At 33.3% G+C, this 27,663-nt stretch overlaps 2 protein-coding genes across 6 annotated transcripts; one reads left to right on the top strand and one right to left on the bottom strand.

Annotated features, from left to right (window-relative positions):
* Window positions 1-7,083: 7,083 nt before the first annotated feature.
* LOC101212873 (glucan endo-1,3-beta-glucosidase 3) lies at window positions 7,084-11,702 on the bottom strand. Of its 2 annotated transcripts, none has more exons than XM_004142319.3 (4): window positions 11,426-11,702; window positions 8,219-9,472; window positions 7,798-7,825; window positions 7,084-7,681 (listed from the first exon to the last, which is right to left on the bottom strand). In XM_004142319.3, the coding sequence occupies exons 1-4, from the start codon at window positions 11,481-11,483 to the stop codon at window positions 7,519-7,521; spliced, it is 1,503 nt and encodes a 500-aa protein (XP_004142367.1). In that variant the 5' UTR covers window positions 11,484-11,702; the 3' UTR covers window positions 7,084-7,518. The 2 variants fall into 2 exon arrangements, with proteins under 2 accessions (XP_004142367.1, XP_031741696.1); XM_031885836.1 differs by lacking the exon at window positions 11,426-11,702 and adding an exon at window positions 10,505-10,660.
* Window positions 11,703-19,063: 7,361 nt separating this feature from the next.
* On the top strand, window positions 19,064-22,369 carry LOC101213109 (protein TIFY 6B). 4 transcript variants are annotated; one of them, XM_031885448.1, is made up of 7 exons: window positions 19,064-19,343; window positions 19,812-19,969; window positions 20,706-20,812; window positions 20,927-21,014; window positions 21,120-21,456; window positions 21,696-21,753; window positions 21,892-22,369. In XM_031885448.1, the coding sequence occupies exons 1-7, from the start codon at window positions 19,256-19,258 to the stop codon at window positions 22,010-22,012; spliced, it is 957 nt and encodes a 318-aa protein (XP_031741308.1). In that variant the 5' UTR covers window positions 19,064-19,255; the 3' UTR covers window positions 22,013-22,369. The 4 variants fall into 4 exon arrangements, with proteins under 4 accessions (XP_031741308.1, XP_011655953.1, XP_011655951.1 ...); XM_011657651.2 differs by having other exon boundaries at window positions 20,921-21,014; XM_011657649.2 differs by having other exon boundaries at window positions 20,523-20,812.
* Window positions 22,370-27,663: the final 5,294 nt, after the last annotated feature.

Raw genomic sequence — 27,663 nt, 5'->3', positions numbered from 1 at the left:
GGAATGAAAATTTGTGATCAAGCAATTGAGCCAGTGGCGGATCCAGAAATTTTAGATAGGAGGCACCGGACACAATATATTAAACACACTAAAAAAATGTAAAAAGAAAATATATCTCAACGTTTCGATGGTACTCCAATAACATTCAATAAAAATAAAGAAAGATCGACAATTTTCATATGATTTTTTGTAATGTAAATATGTAGATTTAAAAATTGCATAAAAAACTACTTTTTTTTATTGAATATTGTTGAGAGTGAAAGTTTGGGGCACCAAACTTTTTTGCATTTTTTCTGAATATTTGTTAGATAACAAATGAGAGCTAGAAAATAGGTATTTTAGATATGTTTTTTTCCTCTTTTAAAAATAATATATTATCATGTTTTATTCCATCAGCAAAACAAATTATATTAATTTGAGGAAGAAAATTATTGATATTTTGAATAAAAGTTGGGAAGAAAATAATTGATACAAAGATAAAATGATTTGAACACATAACCTCACGGGCACGACCACTTATTTTTTTGTGGTCATTGTTTACCAATATAGGATTTTTCTCATAATTGTTTGCTTAGGGCAGAATCACTAAAATAGGATTTGGCAAACAGTAGAATTGACGATGAATTCAAGTTATAAGAATCCATTTAATGTTTTCACCACTCTTTCTAACCTACAATAATTGTAATTGTTATTCAGCATTTGATTGTAACCAATTACAAATTTCTGAAGCATTCTGATGTAGAGCTTCAACAGTTGCAGTTTCAGTAAGAATAAGATCAAGATTATTAATTCATTTTCAAAGAAAATAGCTAACTGGAAAGAATCAGAAAATTGCATGAACATGTAAGACTGATGTTGCATGTTAACTCGAAGATTTGTTTATTCTAGTTTCATAAAGGTTATCTAGAGAAACTTAAAGACCATTTTTAACAGAGTAATGGTCACTAATAAAATCAATTGCAAACAGAAATGTCACTAATTATCATTTGCAAATACAATTGTCACTGCTAATCAAGTATCAATGATCACTTACGAGTAGCATATGAAGATGAGTATCTAGAGAGTTTACACGTATAACACAAAAAAACCCACACAATTGTCAAAACAGAGGCAACACTCTGATATACTTTATTTGACTTATATAAGCCAAAAAGAGTGATTACAACAATCACAATATGCAATTAACAAAGAAAAGACACTAGAAAACACACCCAGCCTCTAGCAAGCTGAATATTCTCTTTGGCTACAGCAATCCCCTATCAAAAGACGATCAACATAAAACCTAGCTACCCAGTCCCTAAAAACACATTTATATCACTACCTCTCATTCCTCCTCGTGCATGATCTTTCTCTATTATACTCTCATCATTAGGTGCTTGCACATTTACCTTTTTGCCCCTTCTTTTGTATGTATGGACAATTGGGGGCCTTACAATACCCCTCAGTTCCAAGTTCACCTTGTCCTCAAGATAGAAACTAGGGAACGACTAATTTATTTGGTATACTGATTCTCACGTGGCTTCACTATCTGGCCGACCTTTCCATTTATTTAACCACTCATTTCCTCCCATTCTTGATTCCAACAGATCTCCAACTCAGTTTCAGACCATAGTTGCCACTCAAAATCTTCCATTAGGATTGGTTGCTGATGTTGTACTTCATGCTTCTTTCCAAGCTTCAACTTTAATTAAGAGATATAAAATACACTATGGATGATAGCTTCTGAGGGTAACATCAATCTATAGACAACTTCTCCAATCTCTTCAATAATTTTATAAGGTCCATAGTATTTAGGTGCCAGCTTCTCCCACTTCTTCCTAGCTAATGAGCATTGCCTATAAGGTCTTAACTTTAAATAAACTTCATCTCCTACTTTGAATTTCAGCTCTTTTCGTTTTCGGTCAGACATTTTCTTCATCCTATTCTAGGTTGCACATAGATTTTTTTTCAAGGCACTGAGGGTTGAGTCTCTTTCCTTTAACATAGTTTCCACCTCATTAGTCAGGGACCTTTTAAAGTCATAAGATAACAGGGGAGGAGGTGATCTGCTGTAAACCGTCTGGAAGGGAGTAACTTTGGTGGATGCATGGAAGGTGGTATTGTACCACAATTCTGCCCAGGGGATTAGTTTATACCATTTCCGCAACTGTTCATTACAAAAGCACCTTAAATAGGTTTCAAGGCATCTATTTACCCTCTTTGTTTGCCCATCCGTCGGTGGGTGAAAAGCAATACTTCTTTTTAAAATAGTTCCCATGGTTGTAAATAACTCTTTCCAAAAGTTGCTAAGGAAGATTTTGTCCCTATCTGTAATAATGGATTTGGGAATGTCGTATTTGCTTATCACTCTATCAAGGAAGATGGAAACTACTTGCTTAGTAGAATAAGGGTGTTTCAGGGGAATGAAGTAAGAATACTTACTCAATGATTACATTAACTCCTCCGACCAAGGGGAATCCTTCAATAAAATTCATTGTCCAATCTTCTAAGATTCTATCCAGAATAGGAATGGGTTGAAGCACCCCAGCAGGTTTGGTAGCTTCATATTTGTTTCGTTGGAAAATGTCGCATTGTTCAACATATCTCTTTACATCAACCTTCATTTCTGTCCAATATAATTCACCACTGATTCGTTTGTTGGTTCTCAAAAACCCGAAGTGGTCCCCTAAGGTAGAATCGTGGAAAGTATGTAGTAACCTAGGTATAAGAGAAGAGGTCTCGGATAACACCACTCTTCCTTTGTATAGCAGTCTCTCATTAATCCACTGATATTTGCCTCCTTCAGGATTTCTCTTGAGGTCACTTATAATCTTTTGAAGTTCTTCATCATTTTCAACTTCATTCCAAATCAATTCCACATCAACAATCCCAGTGGTTGTCATGGTGTTCAATTCCAGCGGCTATTTCATCCTTGAAAAAGCATCTGCAACTTTATTTTGGAGTCCAGGCTAATACAATATCTCAAAACCATAGCCAAGGAGCTTGGTCAACCATTTTTGGAATTAGGGTTGAACCTCCCTTTGTTCCAACATGAATTTTGAGAGCCTTTTGGTATGAAATTATGGTGAATTTCCTCCCAAGAAGGTAATGTCTCCACATCTGCACCGAAAGTACCACAACCACAAGTTCCCGTTCATAAATAGATTTGGTTTGGGCTCTAGGAGACAGGTTCTAGCTAAAAAAAGCAATAGGGTGGCCCCTTTGAGATATCACAACCCCTAAACCTACACCAAAAGCATTAGTCTCAATAGTAAAAGGTCACCAATCAGGTAAAGCTAGTACCCGTATTGTAGTCATTGCTAACTTCAGGTTTTCAAAGGCAGTTGTTGTTTCATCACTCCATTTAAATGCATTCTTCTGTGGTAACTTAGTTAATGGTGCAGCTATCTCCCCATAACTTTTAACAAATCTTCCATAATAGCCTGTTAAACCCAAAAACCTACTCAATCCAATTATGTCCTTTGGTTGTGGTCAATTGATCATACTCTTAATCTTTTCCTCATCGGCCTCTACTCCCCTCTTGGATATTAGATGCCCCAAATATTGGATTTAAGAATGTGCTATTATACACTTCCTTTTGTTGGCAAACAATTGGTTATCCCTCAAGATCGCAAAAACCATTCCCCAAGTGTTTAACATGCTCAAAGATATCAGAACTATATAATAGAATATCATCAAAAAAACACAAGAACACAGCATCTAAGAAAAGATTTGAATACCTGATTCGGTAAGGACTGAAAAGTAGCCACATTGGTGAGTCCAAATGGCATGACTAAGAACTCGTAATGGCCCTCGTGAATGTGAAACGTTGTCTTTTCCACATCATCCTCCTTCATTCTTATTTGATGATACCCCGATTTCAAGTCTAATTTGGAGAATATTGTTGTTCCATGTAATTCATCTAGTAACTCTTCGATGATTGGGATAGGAAATTTGTCAGAGACTGTCACTTGGTTTAATTTTTGATAATCAACACAAAATCTCTATCCTCCATCCTTCTTTTTCACCAACACCACCAGGCTGGAGTAAGGACTGTGGCTCGGTCTAATCACCCTCACATGAAGCATTTCCATTACTAACTTTTCAATTTCTTCCTTTTGTACATGGTCGTATTTGTAAGGTCTAACATTGATGGGTCTATGATCCGATAGAGTTAGTATGCAATGATCAGTAGATCTTTTTTAGGGTAATCCTTTTGGTGTTTCGAATATGTTCGTGTACTGCTTGAGTAAGGCTTGAATCATGGGTAATTCTTCATCATCCTCTTTTTCCTCTATTTCTTCCTCATAATTATCCTCTCATTCGATCTCATAGTTTTGTAGTTCCAAGAGGAATCCTTGGTCTTCGGGTTTCCATGTTTTTTCTAACGTTTTCAATGAACATTCTGCCTTAATGAGTGATGGATCTCCCTTGAGCACAATTTGTTTATCCTTCGCCCAAAAAGTTATGGTCAGCAAGGGCCAATGCACCTTCATTGTTCCAGTGATATCCAACCACTGCATTCCCAAAACTATGTCAACATTTCCCAATTCCACAACTAGGAAGGCAGCGATAATAATCAATTCTTTCAGTTTCAATTCTACTCTCTTACACACACCTCTCCCCTTGCAATGACTACCATCACCAATGGTCACCCCAAATTGGGTTCCTGGCTCAATGTCTAACAGTTCAACTAATGTCACATTTATGAAGTTATTAGTAGCTCCACTATCAACAAGGACCACTACCTCCTTCCCTTTCATGTTGCCTCTCAATTTCATTGTTCCCCTTAAGGTGAAATTTGGGATGGTTCTTAGTTCAAATTTTGTCTTTTCAGCTAAATCTAATTGATTCAATTCTATTACTTCCTCTACCATCTCTTTTGAAGAAGCTTCCTCTCCATTACTTTCTTCATCGTTAAGAATGAAAAGCATTAGTTCCCTCTTCTTCCTCACTTTACATCTATGTTTGGGTGAGTATTTCTCATTACACCTAAAGCACAACCCTTTGTCCAACCTTGCCCTGAATTCTGTATCGAACAGCCTCTTAATTGGGGCTCATCGATAACCTCCCAATAGGAATGGTTATCTGTTTCATGGCAAACTCAGTCTTCCTTGGCATATTTTTCTCACTATTGACTTGATTCTTGCCTGCACTTTCTTCTCCCTTTTGTTCCACTCTTCCCCACTCTGCCTTGGCTAGTTTCAACGCTAAGTTCATGTCATTTACCAATTGTGTCTCCTTCATACACTCTAAGGTTTGAGGGTGTCTACTAATCACTTCTGCTTGGACGGCAGGTTTCCAGACACATCAAAAAAGCGTCCCTGAGTACGCTTTCGACCATATGTGGCAACAAAGCTTAATAGTTAAAGAATTTCTTGACATAATCATTATAGGACCTGTCTTGCTCTATTCGAATCAGTCTCGCGCCCAAACTTCCTTTCAAATCCTCCCAAGACTTGACTTTCTTTCGGTTGAGGCTCCAACGGTACCAATCTACCTCATCTTGTCTGAAGCTAACCATGACAACTTTCACCTTCTCTATCGAGTAAGTTATTAATTTCAAAGAAATGTTTTGCTCAGTATACGCAGGATTCGAGATTTTCCCATGTAAAGATCGGCATCTCGAGTTTTTTATACTTGCTTCGGTCTACATTAGTCGCATTTACTTCCACGGTCACATCCATTTCCTCTACCTTTGACTTTCATAATCGATCCATATGACATTTCAGACTGCTCTCTTCTTTTGTAACTGTATTTTCTCGCATATTTACTTGCCCCTCCTAAATAACAATTTTTTTTGTAAGTGTGCACGGGCATCTCCAAAATCATTTCTTTCAAGAATTTCCTTTTCGGTTCCATCCACTCTCTCTTCTATTTGTCTTTGATCCATTAGTCGTCTTACCACCCCCAATGTGAGGGCTCTAATACTAGTTGTAGAGAGTCTACAAGTATAACACTAAAATACCCACACAAATGGGAAAACAGAGATAGCACTCTGATATACTTTATTTATTATAAGCCAAAAAGAGTGACTACAGTAGTCACAATATGCAAATAACAAAGAAAATATATCAGAAAACATACCCATCCTCCTTAAAGTAAGTTGAATATTCTATCAGGCTATAGCAGCCCCCATTAAAAGATGATCAAAATAAAACCTAGCTACCCAGTCCCAAAAAAACATTTATATCACTACCTCTCATTACTCCCTGTGGACCACCTACACGATCTTTCTCTATTATTCTCTCATCATTAGGTGCTTGCACATTTACCTTTCTACCCCTTCTTCTGTATGTATGGACAATTGGAGGCCTTACAAAGTACTCTTTGACAATGATACTTATGAACCGTTCAAACTTAGGTCCGGTTGATGAATCCTCTTCTCTCAATTAATAAGGTGCTTTCACTAGTTATTCAAGAGAGACAAGAAGTTGGTTCATTATGTCATCGAACTTGAACCTATTGATTTGCAAGAAACTTCCAATAGTACATCCATTACTAATATTTGTAATAGAACAAGAAAAATGTTTAAAAACCTCGATAGGTTATGAGATTGACAAGGGCTGCAAATTGCACGATAATCTGCCTAATATTAATACCAATTACTCAACAAATTTACTTGCCCCTCCTAAATAACAATATATAAATATATACAAGTTAAAACCGAGTATTGTGGGACGTTACATCTTTAACTCCAAATTATGAGTCTGAGCCAAGAAACGACTTTTTTTCATTTGCATATTTAAATCATCAATATATTAGGAAAATGATAAAGAAACACAAAAGTAGGTCAACATATTAGTGACATCTAAGTGGCAGGAATGAATACTTGAATCAAAGGATCTCTACATGATCCCTACATCTAAATGAAATAAATCCTAATGTTATACACAAGCATGGTTAAGAAAAACTTTTTAAAAAATGGACAAATTATTACACCTTCCTTTTCAGGGGCTCATTCATTTTGACCCCAAAAGTTAACATGAAACGTGTTCAGATTTGACCAACTTCGTAGTGAGATACCCTCCAAAAAAAAAACTGGAGAATGTGTGAGGGAAAACATCTAAAGAGCAAGGTCAACATCCAAAGATTCAAGAAAAAGGTAGAAAAGAAATTCTAATAGAAATAAAAGAAGGAAACTTTACAAAGAAAAAAAAAAAGGCTTCAACTACCTTCAACATTTTGAGTGATTGAAACCGAAGTTCCTAACAAACTTGCTAAACGTGGAGACTACCCTTCATACCCCAAACTCCAAAGAATGTAATTACTCCCAGCATGATGATGATAGTTACAACATACACGTCACAAATAATCATTTGATTTTTTTTTTTCTCTACAAAATCCAAACATATAGCTCATCAAACTCAAACTATTATAGCCACATTCGCCGACATATCCCCACCCGTCCACCCTCAACAACCTTACAAAATTGGTTAAACATGCTACAACAGCTTGGAAGCCAAGGGGCAGTCAACAATCCAAAACTGTCGTGGGGATGCATGAATACAAAATGAAAAAAATGCAGCAGCAGCACTATCACAAGAATGCCAAAGCCGTTAATAAAACACACAAGATTATTGAACTGGTGTAAGGACTGGTACCATATAGATACTCTGGAAGGCAACCACCGGCTGTATCAGAAGAATTTGAAGATGGAGCCAAAGATGTGCTATTTACCAAACTCCCGTTAGATCCAGTACTGCATTAGAGAAAAGGTCAGTCAGCAGAACATATATGGTTAAGGAAACCATCAAATGGAGACAACAAACATAATTTAGAATAGCTATTTAAGAGTTGTCGATCAACGTCTATTACCTTCCAGGAAAAATACATGAACTGTGACCTGCAATTGGAAACGTCAAACTGAAGTTTAGAAAGTCAACAGAAAATATGGAAACGTCAAAGATTGTGCTCTTAAAACCATCTTTTCCAATGGTTTTCCTATTGTGGCTATCAGCAGGTAAAAAAATCAATAGTTTTCTTAACATAAAAGGCTTTAAATCTACATGAAATACTTGCAGATATCTGAAAATAAAATGGCATATTCATGAATCGGCCCTGTCTATAATTTATTTCAGTATGAAGGTCTGTGCAGCATCTATTCACATTTTTTACTTGTATTAATTGGTCAAAGAAGCTCAAGGAGCAATAATCAGTTATATTAGGATAAGGAGATACCATAAGATGAATAAGCATATATGTTTGAAGTATTACTAAGAATTTCAAGATTTCATACTTGGGTTTGTCGTGGTGATGATAGCCACTCCTTTAAAATCACAGGTCCCCGAAGACTTTCCCATTTTCTGATAATATGCATTGAAAGCGTAGGTTGCATGAGCTATAACATTATCTGGTTGATAACATGGCTGGCCCTGCAATAATGGGGAGCAATCGACTCTTCCCGGTCCACAAGCCCAGTCTAGTCCTGCCTGCAGCAGCTTACGATCGGCACCATCTTTTGCAACACAGAAGGTCTGGTTTGTGGTATCATTTGCCAAAACAGCACCCGCACTAGACAAGTGTAAGGTATAAACTGGCATTCCAGTTGGATAGAAGAGACCCCAATTCTTTTCCGAGACGAGACCTGGTCTTAAATCCTCATTGTAGAGCTCATATATGTAGGTACTAACAGGAACTCCGGGATGCTTGGGTGTTCCAGTGTTGTTAAGAACATGTCTAATTAAGTTGCTATTGTAAGTGTTAGCATTATCTAAAGTTGCATCTGGCTCTGATGCATCGCCCTTGGACGGCCAGCCTGACTCCATTACAACAACTTTGACGTTAGTGATGTTTAAATCCAACATTGCAAAATATGCAGCATCAACAACAGCATCAAAGACATTGGTATAGTGCAAGAAGGTATTTGCGTCGATAGCTTCCTTGGTTGGAGGGAGAGGACGAAAAAGTGCATAGTCTAGAGGTATCACACCATTCGATTGCATGTAATCATAATACGGATATACGTTAAGCATGAGATAAGAGTCGGTGGACTGCAAGAATTTAAGTAAAGGAACCATGACAGGGTCCCATGAACGGTTAAAGAAGGCCTGCGATGGTGGGAACGAGTCAAGAATAATTGAAGAAGAATGTGGGGTGGAAACTTTGATTTGGCGATCTAAATTAGATGCAACGAGAGCAGATTGGATGAATTTTAGGGCTGAGACAAGAACTGGGGCAGCATTTGGAAGAGTGGTAAGAACTTCAGACCCAACAGCTATTGCTGTGATGTTGGTGGCAGGAACATGAGCAATGACATTTCGAGAAACCCAGTTGGCTGCAGTCGCATTGGACATCCCAATTGCGAGGAGTTGGTCATTGGGAACGGAAACAGTCACCTGGATGCCTGTGTTGGCAAGTGCAAGCAGCATGGCACGGTCAGCATCATATAGCCTGATATGTTCGATATTTTGAGCTTTAAGAAGTGCAACTACTTGAGTTGGGCTGGGCATATCAGAAAGGTCAGTACCAAGGTTTACACCAATGAATGCAGCTGCAATTATATATCAAGAGTTTAGACAGTTTTTTCCAACAAGAAAGCAACATTTTTCAGCTTTGCTGGAGTAGAATTATGAAAACAAACATGAAAAGGATCATCAACGCACTTGTACAGAAAAGCTATAATCAACCCAAATAGGGGAAAGGAGGAAGAGGAGAAGAAATGAAAAGCAACCAAAATCCAAGCACGGTTCAGATGCCATATATCATATATTTACCAGACATCTGGGAGTATTCATATTACATATTTTTCAGTACCGCATGAAACACAGCAGATAGAAGAAAGAAACATAATTATATAAATGCGATTAAAAATTCACAACCCTTCAAACAAAAATACGGTGTTGTTTCCAAATGTCAAAAGTAAGTAGATTTGGAAGATTCAAATGGTTTGTTTTAGGCTTGCGGCCTCATTCTCCGAATTACAAAGAAATAATGTAGGAGGGCTAAAAGAGGGAATAGCGTTATTTAACAAATTGACAATTAGTCAGTGGGAAGTGGGATGTGGGGGGAGTGCAGAAGATTGGATGGTGTTATGTGGGTACGAGCATATAGAAGCCTCAGGTGAAAATTTTGGTTGAGTGTTCGGTTAGGAGAGGTTTCCAACTCTCAAGAATTCACTGGTGCTTACTTTTTTTGCCATCTTGGCTATTGTGAGTTGTTGTTGAGTTATTGACAGATCCAGGGAGACTTTTCAATACAACAAGGTTTGTTCTTACTCTGTCCTGTGTTTGGTTGAGTTACTTGTGTTTTGCAGGTGTTATTGTGAGTTGGATTCCTGATAGTTTGTTAGTCCCTAACCGTCTTTTCACCCCTCTCTCTAGATAGTTTGGATAAACACCAGATAACATTGTAGTATTTCTCCTACTGGTCTTTACTTCCCCCTTGCAATCAAGAAAGACGGTTGTGAAAGTAAGCTAAGACATGATTTCAACAAGGATGGAATAATATTTTAGCATCCAGTCTTCTTCACACTTCCAATATCAGTAATATTTCGAACACATAAAACAGGATGATAAACTAATACCTAATTGCTCCTGGCTCCCCGTTCCTTTATCTGCCACTTCTTTTGTTCTTTGATGTTTCTTAGTGAACCAATTGTATAAGGAAGAGTATAAAACCACCCTCAGATGAAGTTCTTTTAGGCCCCATAACACACCACATGCTAGATTGTTTAGCCCCTACTTTACTCTTCCAAGATTCTTCACATCACAATAGGTCAGAGTTAAGATGTTAAAAGACAGAACATAATGAGCTGGAACCAAATAAGGTTGCTGACAAAAACTTCCAATCAAAGTGGGCTCAGATATTCATTTTCACTAAAAGAAAAGAGTTTTCATTAGTAACCTCATGAACAGCAGAAACTAAAGCCCCATTGCTTTGAGAACTACACTCATCTGATGTTCTTCCCATCTTCCAACACTCCTCCTAACTAAATTCAACTCCAGATCCCTCTAAAAGTTATATCAGCGCTTCTCAAAAGAAATTTAAAACCCATCAACACAATAAAACATTGAAACTAATTCCACTATGAGCAAAAAGGAGGAAAATCTATTAAAAAACCCATTGAAGTACAGTTGAAAAACACTACACTGAAATTAATTCTAACAAAAATTATGGCAGAGCTTCTCAAAAGAAATCTAAAACTCACCAACACAATACCACATTGAAACCAATTCTACAATGGGCCAGTCAAATAGAAAGAACAAAGGGCAAAAATCTAAACCCATTGAAGTACAGGGAAAGAACACTACACTGAAACTAAATTTAACAATGTTGTACAAGACTTTAAGTGATATGAAGGGAAACCCACACAAGAAATAATGAAAAACAGCAAAATAGTGAAAATGAAACTTCCACAAAGATACAATCTAACAAGAAAATCCAAAAGAAATGCGAGAGAGATGGAAGATTACATAACAAAGAAGAAAAAAGAAGAAGAGCTAACCTTCACCAGAAGAAACAACAGAAACAGCTAGAAGAAAGAAAAGAAGAATCATCGCCATAGGAGCAATAGAAAAAAGGAAAAGGAATTTCAACTATTTCACTTGAAACCCTGAAAAGAATTGAGTTTCTCAACAGACCCAGTTCACTAAACAAGAAACCCAGTTACCCCACGATTCAAAATCTAGGTCGGACCCCAAAAAGAAAAGAATCCTAATGAACAAAACCTAAATAAAGAGGGAAAATGTTGAAGAGAGAGAAGGAAAAAGAAGACTAGTGGAGCTAACTTTTGCTGTCTGTGTAGTGCAGTGTAGTGTGTAGAGTGTGGACCGTAGAAAGTGGTGCAGGCATATGTCAGAGATCCAACGGTCGAGATTTGATGAGGGTGCAGGAGATTTAGAGTGTGAAATGGAGGAGAAATGAGAATTACTTCTTTTAACTTACTCGTCTTTTCTGGTCATTGTATTTTCAAATATATTTTAAATTTTCATTGTTGTATTCATCTAAGTTATTTGGATCAATGTAACAAAATTCAAAACATTCACTGTTGGTAATAAAATAAGAAAAATCTATCTATTCTTTCATTCATTTTATATATAATCTGTAATTTATTGTTTTTTTTTATCATTTTGCTCAAATTAACACACTAAAAGCATAAATCTTTCATCTTCGAGTTTATTGGAGTAATGTATGACCGAGATCGAATAAAATAAACGAAAAAAAATTTCATCTTAAACATTTTTGTGCAACTAAAGCGTAATCATGTATCATGATCTACACGATCGTTTAAATTTTAAAGTCATTGTGTAAAATGAATTACATGATTGTGTAGATCTACACTTATGTCTTTCATCTTAGGCATTTCCAGTGCATGATAATATTAGTGCATTGTATGCTCAATATTGAATGAATAAAGACATAATTCTTTCAAGCTGAGACATTGTATGTCCGAAATCGTGGATCAAAATCTACATCATCGAGTATCGCAAAAATGTGGTTGATTTATCGCATGTTGATTGGAGTAATTTTGGTATTTGCATTGTGGACTTATGAACTTTTTTCGTTTTCAAAATTATTTTATACAATGTAAATATTTTTTTTTTTAAAAAAACCCTATTTATATTTCACTAAACCTTAAATCATAATCGTCCAATAATAATAACCTTAACTTCAATTAATAGAATATGATAAATATATTTTCAAAATTTGTACTTAAAATATTAATAGATTATAAAAAATATTTTACAATAATCAAATTTAATAAATTTTTTACTCAGAATTAATTAAAATGGATCAAAAGTATAAAGATTAAAATTGATGATATATTTTTTATATTTTTACAATTATATTTTTTTAAAAAAAATAGTTTTTATTGAGAAAAAAAAACCGAATCTATTTTTTAAAAAAATATTATGAACTAAAAGTAATAAAACCTAATTTTATTTGTAAAAAAGGAGTGTGCATGTGTAAGATTTTTTTAAAAAAAAACGAACAAAAATGAGTGCGCTGTGATTTGTCTTTGTATGAAATGGGAAAATGGAAACTGTTGAGGAACAAAATATAAATAGACAAACTCCCACACACCTTGGGACCACACTAGCTGACGTGCACTCAAACTTCCAGCTGGATCCAACGGTCGTATTCTTCAATTTTCTTTTTCTTTTCTTTTTCTTTTCTTTTCTTTTTTTTTTTTTTTATATTTTTTCATTTTGCTTTTTTAGTTTCATTACTATTATCAAACCTTTATTTATTACGAAATTTCAATAATAATAATTAATTACTTTACTTTCTAATAATCAATCAATTATCTATTATTTGATCCTTGGCTATGCACATATACATTATTATTATTTGTGTTAAATAAGTAATCATAAGCAAAATGAAAGATATAAGTTTGATAATTAAATATTACAAATTTACCCTTTATTTTAATCTTAATTTTTTATTTTTTTCATCGTCTTTCTTAACTTCTACTACAAAATTTCTTTCTTTTATATATACTAATTTATTTCACGTACATTGCACGCGGATGCCATGTTACTTTTTAAAATATAAATTATAATAGTATTTGACTAATAATTATATTTTCATATTTACGTTATATCTATCATTTTTTACTTTTATTTATAATTAATATTTTTAGTTTAGTTAGATATCAAAATGTGATAAAATTTTATTTTTTAAAAAAATAAAATATATTATATCTTTAAGTTATATTATATTATGGAAGATTATTGAAAGAAGCATAAGTGATAAAGAATAAAGAAGAAAAATAGATTTAAATAATATATAGAAACATGATAGCAATTACTATTGAATAATTGATGTAGAAAATATATGTATGTATAAAATGTTAGGTTTTTTATGAGATTAATAATTAATTTATCGTCTTTTATTAGATTAGAATTTGAATGTTTGTAGCAAATGTTCATAAGCCGTCTATAGTTGATATATAACATAAATGTCATATATATTTCTAAGCTAAGAATTTGAGAATGTGTAACTAAAATCATTTATTTGAATTTAGTTTCACCATATTTCACTTTCCTAACTCTTTTGGTCTTGTGCTTGTGTCTAAATATTAAATTCTTATCAACTAAAATGATACTAATTTTTAAATTTAAAAACACTCTCCAAAAAATATGTTAGAAATTTTAGAGTGTTGCTATAAAAGCACAACAAATAGATATACTAATTTAAAATAAAAGACATAATGAAAAATAAGGTCTTATGTCATTTTATTTCCTCATTTTAACTAGAAAAATAAAAGAAAGATATAATAGAAAAGAATATGAAAGAATTTTTTTCATTCTACTCATTTATATAACTAAAAAAATAACAAAAACAAAAATAATTCCAACCAAACAAAAAAGTAGATAATATTATTACAAAGAAAAAAAGTATTAGTACATATCTCTAATACCAAATAAATAAATATAGTTTTTTTGCATTTCTCTCTTCCTAATTGATGATGCGATTTTTTAAATTCACTATTGATATTTATCTTCACATCTTTCTTGTCTCTTTGCTACTTCATCTCCACTTAACAAGGATTTGTTGCTCAAGGAAGTAAGAGATATCATACATTTATATTGAATAAATTGGTAGAAAGTATAGGTTAGAGAATTTTAAAAGGCTTATTTGAATTTATAACGATGCCTATAAAAATTATTCTTCCACTACCCATGGAATTAATTAGGGTAATAAATATTCTTGAATCAAATATTGAATGGTTAGAGAAATGAATAGGAAGCGTTAAAATTCACCCACTATTCATGCATTAAAGTTGAATGACAATATTGTCATCAAATGAATAGTAAAAAGACTTATAATTAAAAGGGTAAAATGGACTAAAAATATTTCTCCATATAGGAACTTTTATATATACTATAGATTTTTTTAAAAAAATCACTATCATCTTGTAATTTTTATTCAACGATCTGTTTGGTTCAAGATCATGTACCAAATATAAATTGGTAAACGATCTAAACAACAATAAAATATAAATTGGTACACAATATGAAAAAAAATTGTTGGATATTGGTGTACCAAATGTAACAAATATAAAAGTTGTTGAAAAAAAACATTTAGTCAAATCTAAACGATCGTGTAGTTAAATGTAAATGGTCAATGTTAAAAAAATCGTTTAGATTTGGCTGATCATGTACCAAAAAATCTTGAAAAAAAAATCATTGTAGTCAAATCTAAACGATCTTTACCAATGTCGTGTACTAAATATATTATGCATGCACGTGGCCAATTAATCGCGTATTGACGGAAACATTTTTGTTATTTTTCATAGTAAGCCTATAAATTTTTTCTGTTTTTAAAATTATTCTGTAAAGAATAAATATTTTGTCGCAAAATTCCTAAAATTTATTGTAAAAAAGATAACCAATATTTTGTGGCAAAATTCCTAAAATTTATTGTAAAAAGCATAACCAACTCCGTTTTTGACAATATTTTATTTTGAAAAATAGCTATTTCAAAAAGAAACTAAATAAAATTTATGGTAAAAAATATAGAAATTTATAATCAAATTAATTATTTATTGCGATTAATTTATATTACTTCATTCATTATTAGGAACATTTTATTTCAATATTGCAGTTTTTGAACTTATTACCAAGGAAGACTGTTTTGAAAATATTGGCAGGAGGACGCGTTTTAAACGCTCTTCCTAAATCGTTAGAATAAATAAGGATCGAGCATCGAGGGTTGTGCACAAAGGAGATGGAAACGTTGGTGTCAAAACCTCACCCGCATATGGAATAAGCATGCTTTGTCCTGCATGTATACAACACACACATCAAAACCCTCTCCTTCTCTTCTTTTCTCCACAACCCTGACCTCTTCTTTTTTAGATTTTCTTAAAAAAATAATATAAATTTTGAAACGTATGTCAAAAATAGGTTGAGTGCAAAGCAATTGACAAAAATAGGTGAGTTGAAGAGATAGTGTATCCTTTAATGCAGTAGATTCACATTTTCTATTTTTTCTTATTTTTATATATGCAGTTGTTAGGCTCCACTTTTTTTATTTTTTTATTATTTATATACGTAGATCCCACACATTTTACTTTTTTTTTTTTTCTCATTGTTTATATATACATACTCACGTATAATATAGTATATATATTAAACATTCAAATTCTAAAAGTATATTTTTTTATTAAATTAATTTGTTACTTTTCTTTTTCTCTTTATATATATTTAAATATCTCAATCTTCCATCTTCAATTTTTCTTATTAAATTCAATTTTTCTAATTTTAATTTGATTATTATTTAATCAAAAATATACATATTTTTTTTTCTAATTTTCAATATATTTTTTTAAAAACCTATATATTTATTAAAAATATATTAAAAAAATGAAAATAGTAATAATAATAATCAAAAGAAGTTGAAGTTACTCAAAATAATAATAATAAATCAATGCACATTACTAATTGAATAAAAAAAATGTATATATATATATATATTAAATATCTTAATCTTCAAAATTTCTTATTAATTCATCTTTTCTAATTAAATTTAATTATTTCTTAACCAAAATTGTACATATCTTTTTCTAATTTTCTGTTTAAAAAAACACATATGTTAACAACATATGTTATTAAAAAATATATTAAACAAAACAAAACAATAATAATTGAAAGAAGTTAAAGGTTACTATAAAAATAATAATAATAACAAATTTGTAATCGAAAATTATCTGTTAAGTTTTTTAAATTTAATTTGTAATCGAACCAGCAAGAAATTTCGACTAATTAAATTCTGCCACATCATCGCAACAAATATTCAATAATTATATTTTATTGAATTTTGATAATTAAGTTTACTCAATCCAATCTAATTCAAGTCCAATAAGCAGATTAGTAAAGTCCAATCTCAACAAGCAAAGCTCAACAAGCAGATTGACTCAAGTCCAATAAAGCAAATGGGCCAAACCCAAGTCAAAACCCAATAAGGTAAATGGGCCCAAGCCTAAGCCCAACATGTAAATTGGTCAAAGTCCAAGCCCAACAAGCAAATGGGTCAAAGCCCACAAAATTTCCCTATAAATTGAGACTTTTGTCGTTCATTTGAGGAGGTCTTTGGTTGAAGGAAGAATTGATGCCAACCTCGAGATCAACAACTCCTGAAAGATTAAAGACTTTGAAGATTAAACTTTCCTTGAATTTCAGAAGATCGAAGTTCAATGAATGGAGTGCTTATGGAGCTAAAGTTCCAATCACTTTAAACAATGGAGAAAAAGTAAATAGTTTGATTTCTTGTTAAATTTTGTGTAATCAATGTTTTTTTTTCTTTTGTATTTATTATTGTTTTTATTCTTTGTGAATAAATATACTTTATGTTGATGAAGAGGATTCAATTGTTTAAATATATTGTTGAGTGAATGCTCTATTTTTTTTTTCTTTTTTGTGCATCTCTACTTATTTCTATGAAACTGTAATGCCAGTGGGTATTAAATTTTTGTCATGTTGATATTTGTTTCTCATGTATCTTTTCGGGTTGGGTTTTATCCTTAGAAAAAGAGGTCATACACCATAAATAAGAAACTAATTCGATAATTTTACAGAAGTATAATTTACCATATTAGTAGAATTAAAAGCAAAATATACCAACTACGCATTAGGTTTAGTTTTAGTTTCAATTTGGTTCTTAATTTAAATGTTATATATTTAGTTCTAATTTTGGACTTTGGTTTCAATTGATTAAAATGTTCCATTTTAATTTTAAAGCTATTTGAGTTTTGTTTCAATTTGATATTTGATTACAAGATAACTTTCAAATATTTTTACTTAAAAGTCACTTTTCTTACCGACTTTCAAAGAACAAAAAGAAAATTTTCACTATTTTTCATCCGTAAGAAAATTAAATTTAACACAAATAATATTGAGTATTTAATGAAAATAGATTAAAATTTGAATCAAATAATAAATTAAAACAAAATACAAATTTCAATTTCAATAATCAGATCGTAACATTTTGAAATTTATGGACTAACTTAATGAATAAATGTATAAATTGCATTCCTCTCAAATCAACCGAGTAGTAGAATTTACAACGTTAGTGCTAGTAAGAAAATTAAGGCAAATGATTTTAAAAGAATGTAAGATTATTTAATAAAATAAATTTATGAAATTTGTATATTAGATCTACATTGTATATTTTAGAAAGAAAAAAAAAACATCACAACACTAATTACATAATCTATTCCCTAAACAGTACCTCCAAATACACATTATCATACACTACTTACCATGATTCTTCTCTCAAATACATATTATCATAACACTACCTACTATAATCCTTCTCCGAAACAAATACTATCATAGCACTAACATTTCCATAACCGAACCCTTTTTTCCCAAACAGCCCCTTAAACTTGTTCTACATTTTAAAACGTTCTAACTCCATTTGCTTTCGGTTTTAGTTTGACTTTAATGACAATGAATTCTAATTATTAGCAACTCACCATGCTTCTATTTATCCTTAAGGTAATACATGATGGGAAGAAAATGGTCACACATTTTGTGATTCCATGCTTCAATTTATTCTTTGATTAAAGATAAAATGAAAGAAGATTGAAGGAAAGGACTCAAAATAGACATCAAATACAAATCCATGGAATTAGACAATAAAATATAAAACTCACAAGAAAGTAGTCTAATTTTTAATAAAACATAAAAAGTAGAAAAGTTGAATATAAATAGGCACACTTAAAGAAGAAGAAAAAGTAAAGAAGAAGACAAAGAAAGGTAGTAGTAGTATAGTATTCATATCAACAATTTCTTTCTTTTATCTATTTATTCTTAAAAAAACAATATCTTTGCTTTTTAATTTTTTTTCTTTCTTTCAAGATTATAACTAATAAATAATTATATTCACCCATTCAAAAAGGAAATCGACGAGTTGAAGGAAAAAATCGTTAGGTGGCGAAAACATCGGAGTAATGAACAAAATGAGCCACGTGCGGAAAGACACGTGGCAGACTTTGAGAGAATGACAGCGAATGAAAGTGGTACCACCGCCATAGTAATGCGTGAAGGGTCTTCACAATTCGCACGTTGTGAGTTACCGGCTATGCCAGTCATCGTCACCGGATCTATAGGTAAACTCTTCCGATTAATTCATGAACATGCTTAAATTTCAATGACGGCCAAGATCCAAATAGTCTTCTCTTCTCTGCTTTTTTTTTTCTTTCCTGCTCTTGTTGTTGTTGCTGTTCATTTCTTCTCTTTTGCCCTTTTCTTTGTTTCAGATTTTCTCCTCTTCGGTCCTTTTTTTTTGTTTCAATTTTGTGTTGCTGTCGGCTTTTTGGTCTTAAATGGAGATGGATTTCTTGGGTTTGAGCTCTAAGGAGCCATTGGCTGTGGTGAAACAGGAGATTGACAACGATGGAGCGCAAGATTCTGGTATTTTTTCTTCCAATTCCATTTTTTTTTCTTTGATTTTTCCGTTCCTTCTTTAAACTTATTGAAACTTTTTTGGGGTTTGGTTACTTTCATGTTTTCTGTCTTGGTATCCTCTGTTTATGGCTGGTTGTATCTTGGTGTTTGGATTTTGTTTGATGAAGTTTTTTTGGTTGGAGATGGTTTTTTGGGGATCAGAGTGAATTCCCACTTATTTTTCTTTATTAAAGATGGTCGCTGACTGGGTGTTTACGATAGATTCGTTGAATTTTGTTGGATGACAAAATAATCTCTTCATTTCAGTTTGGAATCTCTTTTTCTCGGAAGAAAATTGGGGGTTTTGTATGTTTTCTTGTTTTGGAGCTATGAACTTTTGAAATTCTCTAATTTCATGTGTAGTTGTTAGTCAAGGTAATCTCGTATTATTGTCTGGTAATTTGATTGATCTTCATGGGAGTTTTTCTCTTTTAGGGTATCCTAAAAGCTCTGGTGTTCCATGGTCCTCTAACAAGGCCTCTGCTCTTCCTCATCTGAAACCTTTCAAGATTTCTGCAGACGACAAGACTTCAAAGCTCGGTTCTCTTCCAGTCGGGGCTACTTCAGATCAACGAAGAGCAGCAGAAATCCAGGTATGATATTTGTTCTTCTGTTCTATTTTGATATATGAAACTAAAGGTGTATTGTCTTGCATATATACCTAATGGGAGTTAGAACTAGATGTGAGAAATTATTTTGGAGGTTGTTCAGTGCAGAAACTGCAGCTAGATTTCGAAAACGGATAGGAGGTGTTTGACTCATGGATTAGGTTTGTGTTAACTGAGGCTTAGGTTGAGAAGTCAATCCTATACTTGGTGTGTGACTCTTCTTGTGTGTTTGTTGACCGTATGGACTACATAATCCCAATCATAGAAGAATGTCCATACAGTTTGATATAGGTTACCAAAACCTGGATTTTTACGACTTATTCCTTTGTATAGTCCTAACTTAGATTATGCTAACTCAGATCTCTCGACTCCAGGTCTCATAAACCCAATTTCGTCGAGATCGTGTGCGAAACATCAAATTATTATGTTTAAAGAGGATAAACAAATGTCTTTGCCTTTACTAAAACGTATGGCTTGCTTTTGTTTGAGCTGATATGTTTGTATCTCTGTCTCCGTATCTTCAACTTTTTCGATCTAGAAAACGTTCAATCACGATAGGCAAGGTGGTCCTCATTTTTCCCTGGCAGCTTATCCTATGCAACCTGATTTGTATTCGATTCATCGTCCTCATGAAGCAAAACTATTTTCAGTTCAAAATCAAGGTATATCTGTTTCTTTAGGCAATCCATCCTTGAAGAACCCTTTTGCTCTTCCTGGTCAGATGGCTGGTTCTATCCTCAAACAACCACTTGGAGGAGTCCCTGTTTCAACTGCTTCAAACTCATTTTTCCCGCCATTCGGTTCCGTTGTCGGGATTACTGAACCATGGTAAAACTCTTCAACTTTTACCTTTCAACTTCTTTTCTCCACTACATTGAACATTTTACTGTTAGAACTGAATGCGATTTGAACATCTTTTTGAAATCCTGTGTTCAGGAACAGCATGAAACCTACTGGAGGTTCTCCAAACCAATTGACTATTTTTTACGGTGGTACAGTCAACGTCTACAATGACATTACCCCTGAAAAGGTATTTGATTACCATCTGCTCAGTTTAAAAGAGAGAAAAAGAGGATGAATGAACCCAAGTCATATAACTTTGCCCCTTTTGAAGTAGCATGGTACTCTTTTACAGGCTCAGGCTATAATGTTCTTAGCTGGGGCTGGGGCTGCCATCTCCAACCTTACACATTCAAAAGCTCAAGCTCATGCAATGGGTGCAAAAATGGCTGCAGCAAGTGATGCTGCTCCTATGAATCAGCCAGTAAGTGCCTTGCCTTGCCCTGCTCTCTCTAGCCCATTGTCTGTTTCTTCTCACTCAGGCACCCAGTCTGCGAGCGGGTCGAGCTGCACTGATGAGTTGAGAGGAGGTAAAACCAATGGAGGTCCCACAACTCCTATCAGCAAAGTAGAGCCTCAAAGAATTGTCAATCCAGTCGTATCTGTCACTGCTAGTGCTATGATGCCATCTGGTATGTAATACTCCTACAGGAGTGACCATATTTTATTCTTTTCATTCTTCTTACATACGTTGTGTACGTTTTTCTGCCATTCATTTGCGTACTTTGATCGTGTCTGTTTAAGTGAACGATTCTCAATAACTCATGATATTCTATGATTTGTGTATAAGCATTCTTGATAGATGATAGCATAATAGGTTAAAAGTTTCTTGTGTTGCAGCTTATATTTCGTTCTCTGTTTTCTTCTACAGCCGTTCCACAGGCTCGCAAAGCATCCTTAGCTCGATTTTTAGAGAAGCGCAAGGAGAGGTAAGTCATTATACTATTTTGTGACCAAACATCATCAAAGAAAATGTAGACCCGAAGTCCTGTCTATTGTGTGATCAAATTTGTAAAAACATTTTGATCCTCAATGTCTAATTGTACTGCACTTTCATGGACATATAGGGTGATGAGCTCTGCTCCATACAATCTTAGCAAGAAATATCCTGAGTGTGCTGCGACAGAATCCAATGGTGCAAATTTCTCGAGTCCTATAACAGGCAGCAGCGCTAATGTGGCAAGCTAAAAGCAACAATCATATATGATGCAGAACTTAGAGAATGAATTTTATATGATGTTTTGTAAGTTAAAAGAAAAGAAGATGTAAGCTACTGATTCTTATGATGGTCTGTTATTATCTGAACGAACTTCAAGGGCTTTGACTATTCAAGTTTTAAAAGTTCCACGCTTAAATAATATTTCCCTATACATAGTTGTTCTAGAGTTGTCAATTAATGTTCAAACTTTGTTGGATCAATTGCTTCCAACACTCTTTATGTAGCCTTAATGTATACATTAGTATTTCTTGTAACTATTTCATTTCTTTCTTTGTAAAATCTGTTACGTAATTGATGATCAATCGACTTTCATATTATCACTGGTAGATACATCTTATGCTTTCAACTAGATTAATAATACTGTTATATACTATATTTGTAATCTGATACATCATTCACTCTGTGTGCACAGTTGGAACTTACGTGGATTGTGAGTCCATCGCGCTCTTATATTACGTACTTATCTATTGATAAATATTTTCTTGGCAGGTATTGATGCTGAAAAGATAAGATTGGTTGAAGAACATGGAGTAATGTGGTGCTGGTTTGATGGTCAATTTTTCTTGCTGTTAATCAACTAGATTTTGAAATGCAACTTGCAGGTAAAATCTTTAGCTAAAAGAAAGCAATTTTTTTTTATTCTTTTATTATTATATTTGATGTAAGCTTTTGACTCTGATGGGGAATCTCTTTATTAAATATCTGATCAATTAATTGGTTGATGTTACCTTTTTTTTCATTAGGTACACTCATATATGACTTAAAATGAAAGCACATTTTCCCCACTAAGGTAACAACATAAGGGGTTCAATTTCAAGCCTTTTCTGTTGCTTCACAAGGAGTTGAAACTTCAAATTCCTAAAAGTAAATAAAGGACAAAAATGTTCTATTTCACGTGGAAAGTTTGTCCAATAGTGTAATTTCAAATAATATATTAATAGAAGATAGTCTTTAATTTTTATTTTTTTATAATAACCAAAAAAATGTAATTATTTTAAATGACAAAACTACTTGAAATATTAAAACATGTCAAAATATCTCTATTGGATTATATAATATTTGTCAAAACATCTCAATTGGATTATATAATATTTTGTTATATGTAAAAAAATATTTTGTTTGTTAAATTATAAAATTTAGTTTATTTTATTTGAGGGTTAAGTATTCTTTTGTTCTTGAGTTTAGAAAGTTAAGTCATGCTCCAAATTTAAACTATGATTAGATTTGGTTTCTAACTTTAAAATCACAAAAGTTGATGTGCCCCGTGTATCTTTTGGAAGTTTGGTGTTGACTGTGTTTATATCATAAACATATGCTTAAGTCTAAGGATGTGGTTAAATCTCCAAAAAAAGAAAGAAAATTTCCCTATTTGAAAATGATCTCACTTTTTGCTAAAGCTAAAGACTTGAAATAGGCCAACACGAACATTGAATTGACAAATATTATTTCTTTTTGATCAAGAGAGGTTCTAAGCTCCCATTTTGATTGCACTAAAAGAGGTCTTGAAAAAAAAAACATAATATTCAAAATGTGAAGATCATTTCATTTTATTATTATTATTAGTAATATGAAGATTAGATTTAGAACTTATCCAAAATCACAACTTTGATTTGTTTTCATGTGCATTTGGGTGAAAAATTAGGAATTATGCTTAAATGTAATCATGTTAGGAATGTAAATATCTTAATGTATCAAGTTCGTTTATGAAATGATAACTTCTAATAGAAGAATCTTGTAAGGAAATTAAAACATGAAACAAAGCATGATAATGAAAATCATGAGCAAAATATAAATAAACTTAGCAAAATAATTTTTATTGTCAAACTTAGCTTTTAATTTTAAATTCACTTTTCTTTCTTTCTTGCTATACCTTGAACTCTTTGTATCTATAAGACAAAACTCTAGACATAAAAACTCTATTCCTCGATACATTATCTACAAGATGAAACTCTATGCGCTAGTAGATCCCTATCTTGCTATAGCTATCATAAGATGTAAAATAAACACTCGTAAAAGTCCTAATCTCTTACCTAGTCTATGTGATCAAAACTCTAGGCTACTTGATACTCTCATCACGACTCTTTTGCACAAGATAGTCTCTCGTTAGATAGTTATCATAAATATTTAGTTTTATTTATTTTATTGTGCATGGTTAACCTTTTGAGTTAAGTGAATATTTATAATAGATATTGAAAGTGAATTCAAAACATATATAATTGTATTATATTTTAACAATTTAATGAGAAATAATGTTTGTCCTCCATTGGTAAAGTTAAAAGATTGAGTCCACAGATAGCTTAACCGACAATACTTTAAATTGGATAACATCTTGAACTGATTTCTCATTTAACACCAATCATAACAATTTCTTTAGAAACCATGCCAAATACCATTGTTTAAAGAAAAAAAAGTGATTTAGGTAGAGAAATAATGATTCATACCATTCGAAAGTTTCACATCATATACAAAATCATTATGGAACGTGACTAATAATTAATTTAATATTTGATTTGATATGTAAATAGTGATTGAAAATTAATTATTGGTTTTAAATGATAAAAACAATAGAAAAAAGGTTAAGACCGACCAAGTGAGCTATTGTAAGTTTTGATATAATGCTTCAAGCTCAAGCAAAATGATAACTCGTCCAGAAAAACACCCTCTATGACTCTACTTCAATTAAAAATTTTATACTAATCCTTAGCATTAATATAGTTAAACACTTCCAATATATTAAACTGAATTTATCTGCAGACAGTCATATAGAAGACCAAATCGGCATTTATCCCACTTGTCAAATTTACAATCTGGGATGGAAGGGCGATGTAACTAAGGAGGATAGCTACAAATAGAATTCGTTATTAACATAATACATTCATGACAAATAACATTATCAGATCCCATAATGGTTTCTAGGCTTCTAGTTCATAAGGAATCCATACCACACTCGTATACTGTTTACCAACTATGCCAGAAGAGTCATGAGAAAACTACGAATACCAAAATCAATATCACAACCACAAGGGCAAGAATGCATCAAAATCCTATCTAGAACTGTCCTAATGGAACAAAGAAGTGGAGAAAGATACTAATAAAACTACTAGTGGTGAACTTTGACCCACCGCTTCCTTTCCAATATCCATAAATGTTCGGCCCCATCTGTACCCACCCCTTACCTAGTTTCATGTAACAACCATCTAGCCCTAGGGCAGTTAGTTTCCACCATAAAATAACGTTGTACAGTGTAGGGTCGTGCCTGCGTGTGGGAGTAACTGTAAACCAATCAGGTCCTTTTCTGTCATCATCTTCCATTTTATTGTTTTTAACGAAAATTAAAATGCACATCCATCTTTTCTAAGATCCATCTCTCAGATGTGATGGAGTTAAAAGAGTCGTAGAAGTTTTAAGTTGAATATCAAGAAGGCCTACAACTAAAAAATCTCCCTACAGAACAAAAGTGAAGATTCCAGGTGATTTGCTCATTACAACGGAAGCTCAACAAAGAAGCGCTCTAAACACTCAACAGTCACAGGACACTCAACAGTCACAGGAGGCAATGAACCCAGCTAAAAGTTAGATCATGCTGCCGTGTTAATCCTCCAATTGTAAATATATATGCTAGAAGGGGCAAGACATGGTCAAGAAAAAGTAGTTGTTTTAGCAGTCATAATATTCAGCTTTTTTATTTTATAGTTTCCTTTGTCAGTTTTGTGGTTAAATATCTGCAGGTTGTTCAGGAAAAATGATACGAGTTGCTTTGTGAAGTTCGTTTGGAGAGATTGTGACCCTTGTTTGGAGAGATTGTAGCCCCCTCAAACTGATAAGAGTTTATAGGTTATAAATTCTCAACTGGAAACTATAAGTAAATCAAGGGGACCTAAATCAGAATCCCTCTTATGTCAAAATACTCTACAAAATGACAGACAAGAAACCTGCATCAGAAAGAGCTCCCAGCTGTTTCGGAAAGGGTGTGCAAAACAATACCTCATTCATAATCAAGCAACACTTTCCGTTATGAGCTAAGCATCTAAACTGGCAGACCCTTTATTAAAGTAACAAAAGAAGAAAAATTGGCAAAACAAAGTAGATAATCCTTCCACATAAGCCTTCCTAAGCAGGAAGGAAAAGAAAAACTCGGAAATTCTAAATATCAACAATAAATAAAACAAAGAGCGCAGAGGGAGTAAGGACCAGATGAACAATGAAGAATGGCCTACAATTGGGCCGAGGGTCACAAAAAAACTGAAGAATTGTCTACAAGAGAGTCCATCTGAAGGTTGTTTGCCAATCACAATTACAAACCATTAGTCATGGGACGGCAATGAAAATCAATTGCAGATAAGGACAACAATACTTAATATTATAAGAAGTGGTGTTTCCTAAACAAGGCACACAGTAACCACAAAACAAATACGATGGTGGACATTGGATTGAACTGTCAACCAGAACCAACCGGTTCTCAAACAATGAAGGCATCTTCAATAAAAACTGGGATGTTGAAAAGAGTAACTAGGTGGGGTAGCTTACCAAGTCTTGGATGTGCCTTCAATGTAAAGAACCAAGATCCATTGTATAGGGATGGGCATCGTATACCATAGAGCACTTGACTCCAAAGAGAAATGATAGTCATTTAGATAACAAGGTCATATTACCAAGTTTCAAGCTCCCTAAAACTATGCCTAACACCTCTGATTAGACCATCCTCACGAGAACTTCCCACCTAACCGAATGAAAACCCTACCCTCGTCAACAGTCAACACCCTTCCACAAGAAGTCCCTCTTAAGTCATAATTTTCTCCAATCCATAACTGAAGTTTGAATCTCAACCAAGACAAATTGGATGAGCATCGACTTTAGAGAAAAGACACTCTTTCAAAGAAGAGAGTCATGTTTGGTCGTCTTCCATGATAGGACTCCAAAAAGGGAAATAATTGTACTTTAACTCGAAAGATTTCCCATGGACGATAGTTGGAACATGGTACCCTTTCTACAAGAGACAAAGAATTGGTAGACTACAATCATCAACACTTTCAAAATGTTACAAAAAGGGTCATACATTACGATTCAAAATAGGCTTGCAATTGTGGACAGGCAAAGACCGCCCCTCTTTAGAAAGAGGGGGGACTCTAGGACCTCTTCTATTAAAAGATTTCAAAAGGGTATAAGATTATACTAGAAACATTGTGAAACTTATACAGTTCCTCATGGACAAGGGTAGAAGCAAGAACTGCACCGCTTCTCATAAAGCCAACAAAGTTAACTGTTGACTGTTGCAATGATTTTGGTTAGTTACAGAAAGTCTAAAAAATAAACTTAGACAAAGAGTACATCTAGTATTACTGAGTAATTCATAAGAGTCCATAGATAACATTATGGGACTTGCATAAAGTTCCATCAGAAAGACAAGTATAACATGCTTCGAAAGGAACTAACAAACAAGGGGCAGCAGGGAAGAACTTGGCACGAAGATAGATGCTAATGAATCTAAAAACAAGAACTCATACACCACTAGTTGACTAGAAGTCGAGTAAGGAGTGTATCTTCCTCATGCGATACGCCTACTTCCTAAGTAAGGCCTCACATGAAGCTAGAAACCATATAAATTCAACACCCATGTTCA

This window comes from Cucumis sativus, chromosome 5 (assembly GCF_000004075.3).
Source record: "Cucumis sativus cultivar 9930 chromosome 5, Cucumber_9930_V3, whole genome shotgun sequence".
Classification (NCBI taxonomy): Eukaryota; Viridiplantae; Streptophyta; class Magnoliopsida; order Cucurbitales; family Cucurbitaceae; genus Cucumis; species Cucumis sativus.
This window is presented reverse-complemented; position numbering and strand designations above follow the sequence as displayed.

Coding starts and splice junctions, on each gene's coding strand:
- LOC101212873 (XM_004142319.3), bottom strand. CDS start 11,483: ATGGCGATGATTCTTCTTTTCTTTCTTCTAGCTGTTTCTGTTGTTTCT. Junction 9,473..11,425: donor TGTTGTTTCTTCTGGTGAAG/GTTAGCTCTTCT, acceptor ATATAATTGCAG/CTGCATTCATTGGTGTAAAC. Junction 7,826..8,218: donor CATCACCACGACAAACCCAA/GTATGAAATCTT, acceptor TTCCAATTGCAG/GTCACAGTTCATGTATTTTT.
- LOC101213109 (XM_011657648.2), top strand. CDS start 19,256: ATGGAGATGGATTTCTTGGGTTTGAGCTCTAAGGAGCCATTGGCTGTG. Junction 19,970..20,522: donor GAAGAGCAGCAGAAATCCAG/GTATGATATTTG, acceptor TTTTCGATCTAG/AAAACGTTCAATCACGATAG. Junction 21,015..21,119: donor ATGACATTACCCCTGAAAAG/GTATTTGATTAC, acceptor ACTCTTTTACAG/GCTCAGGCTATAATGTTCTT.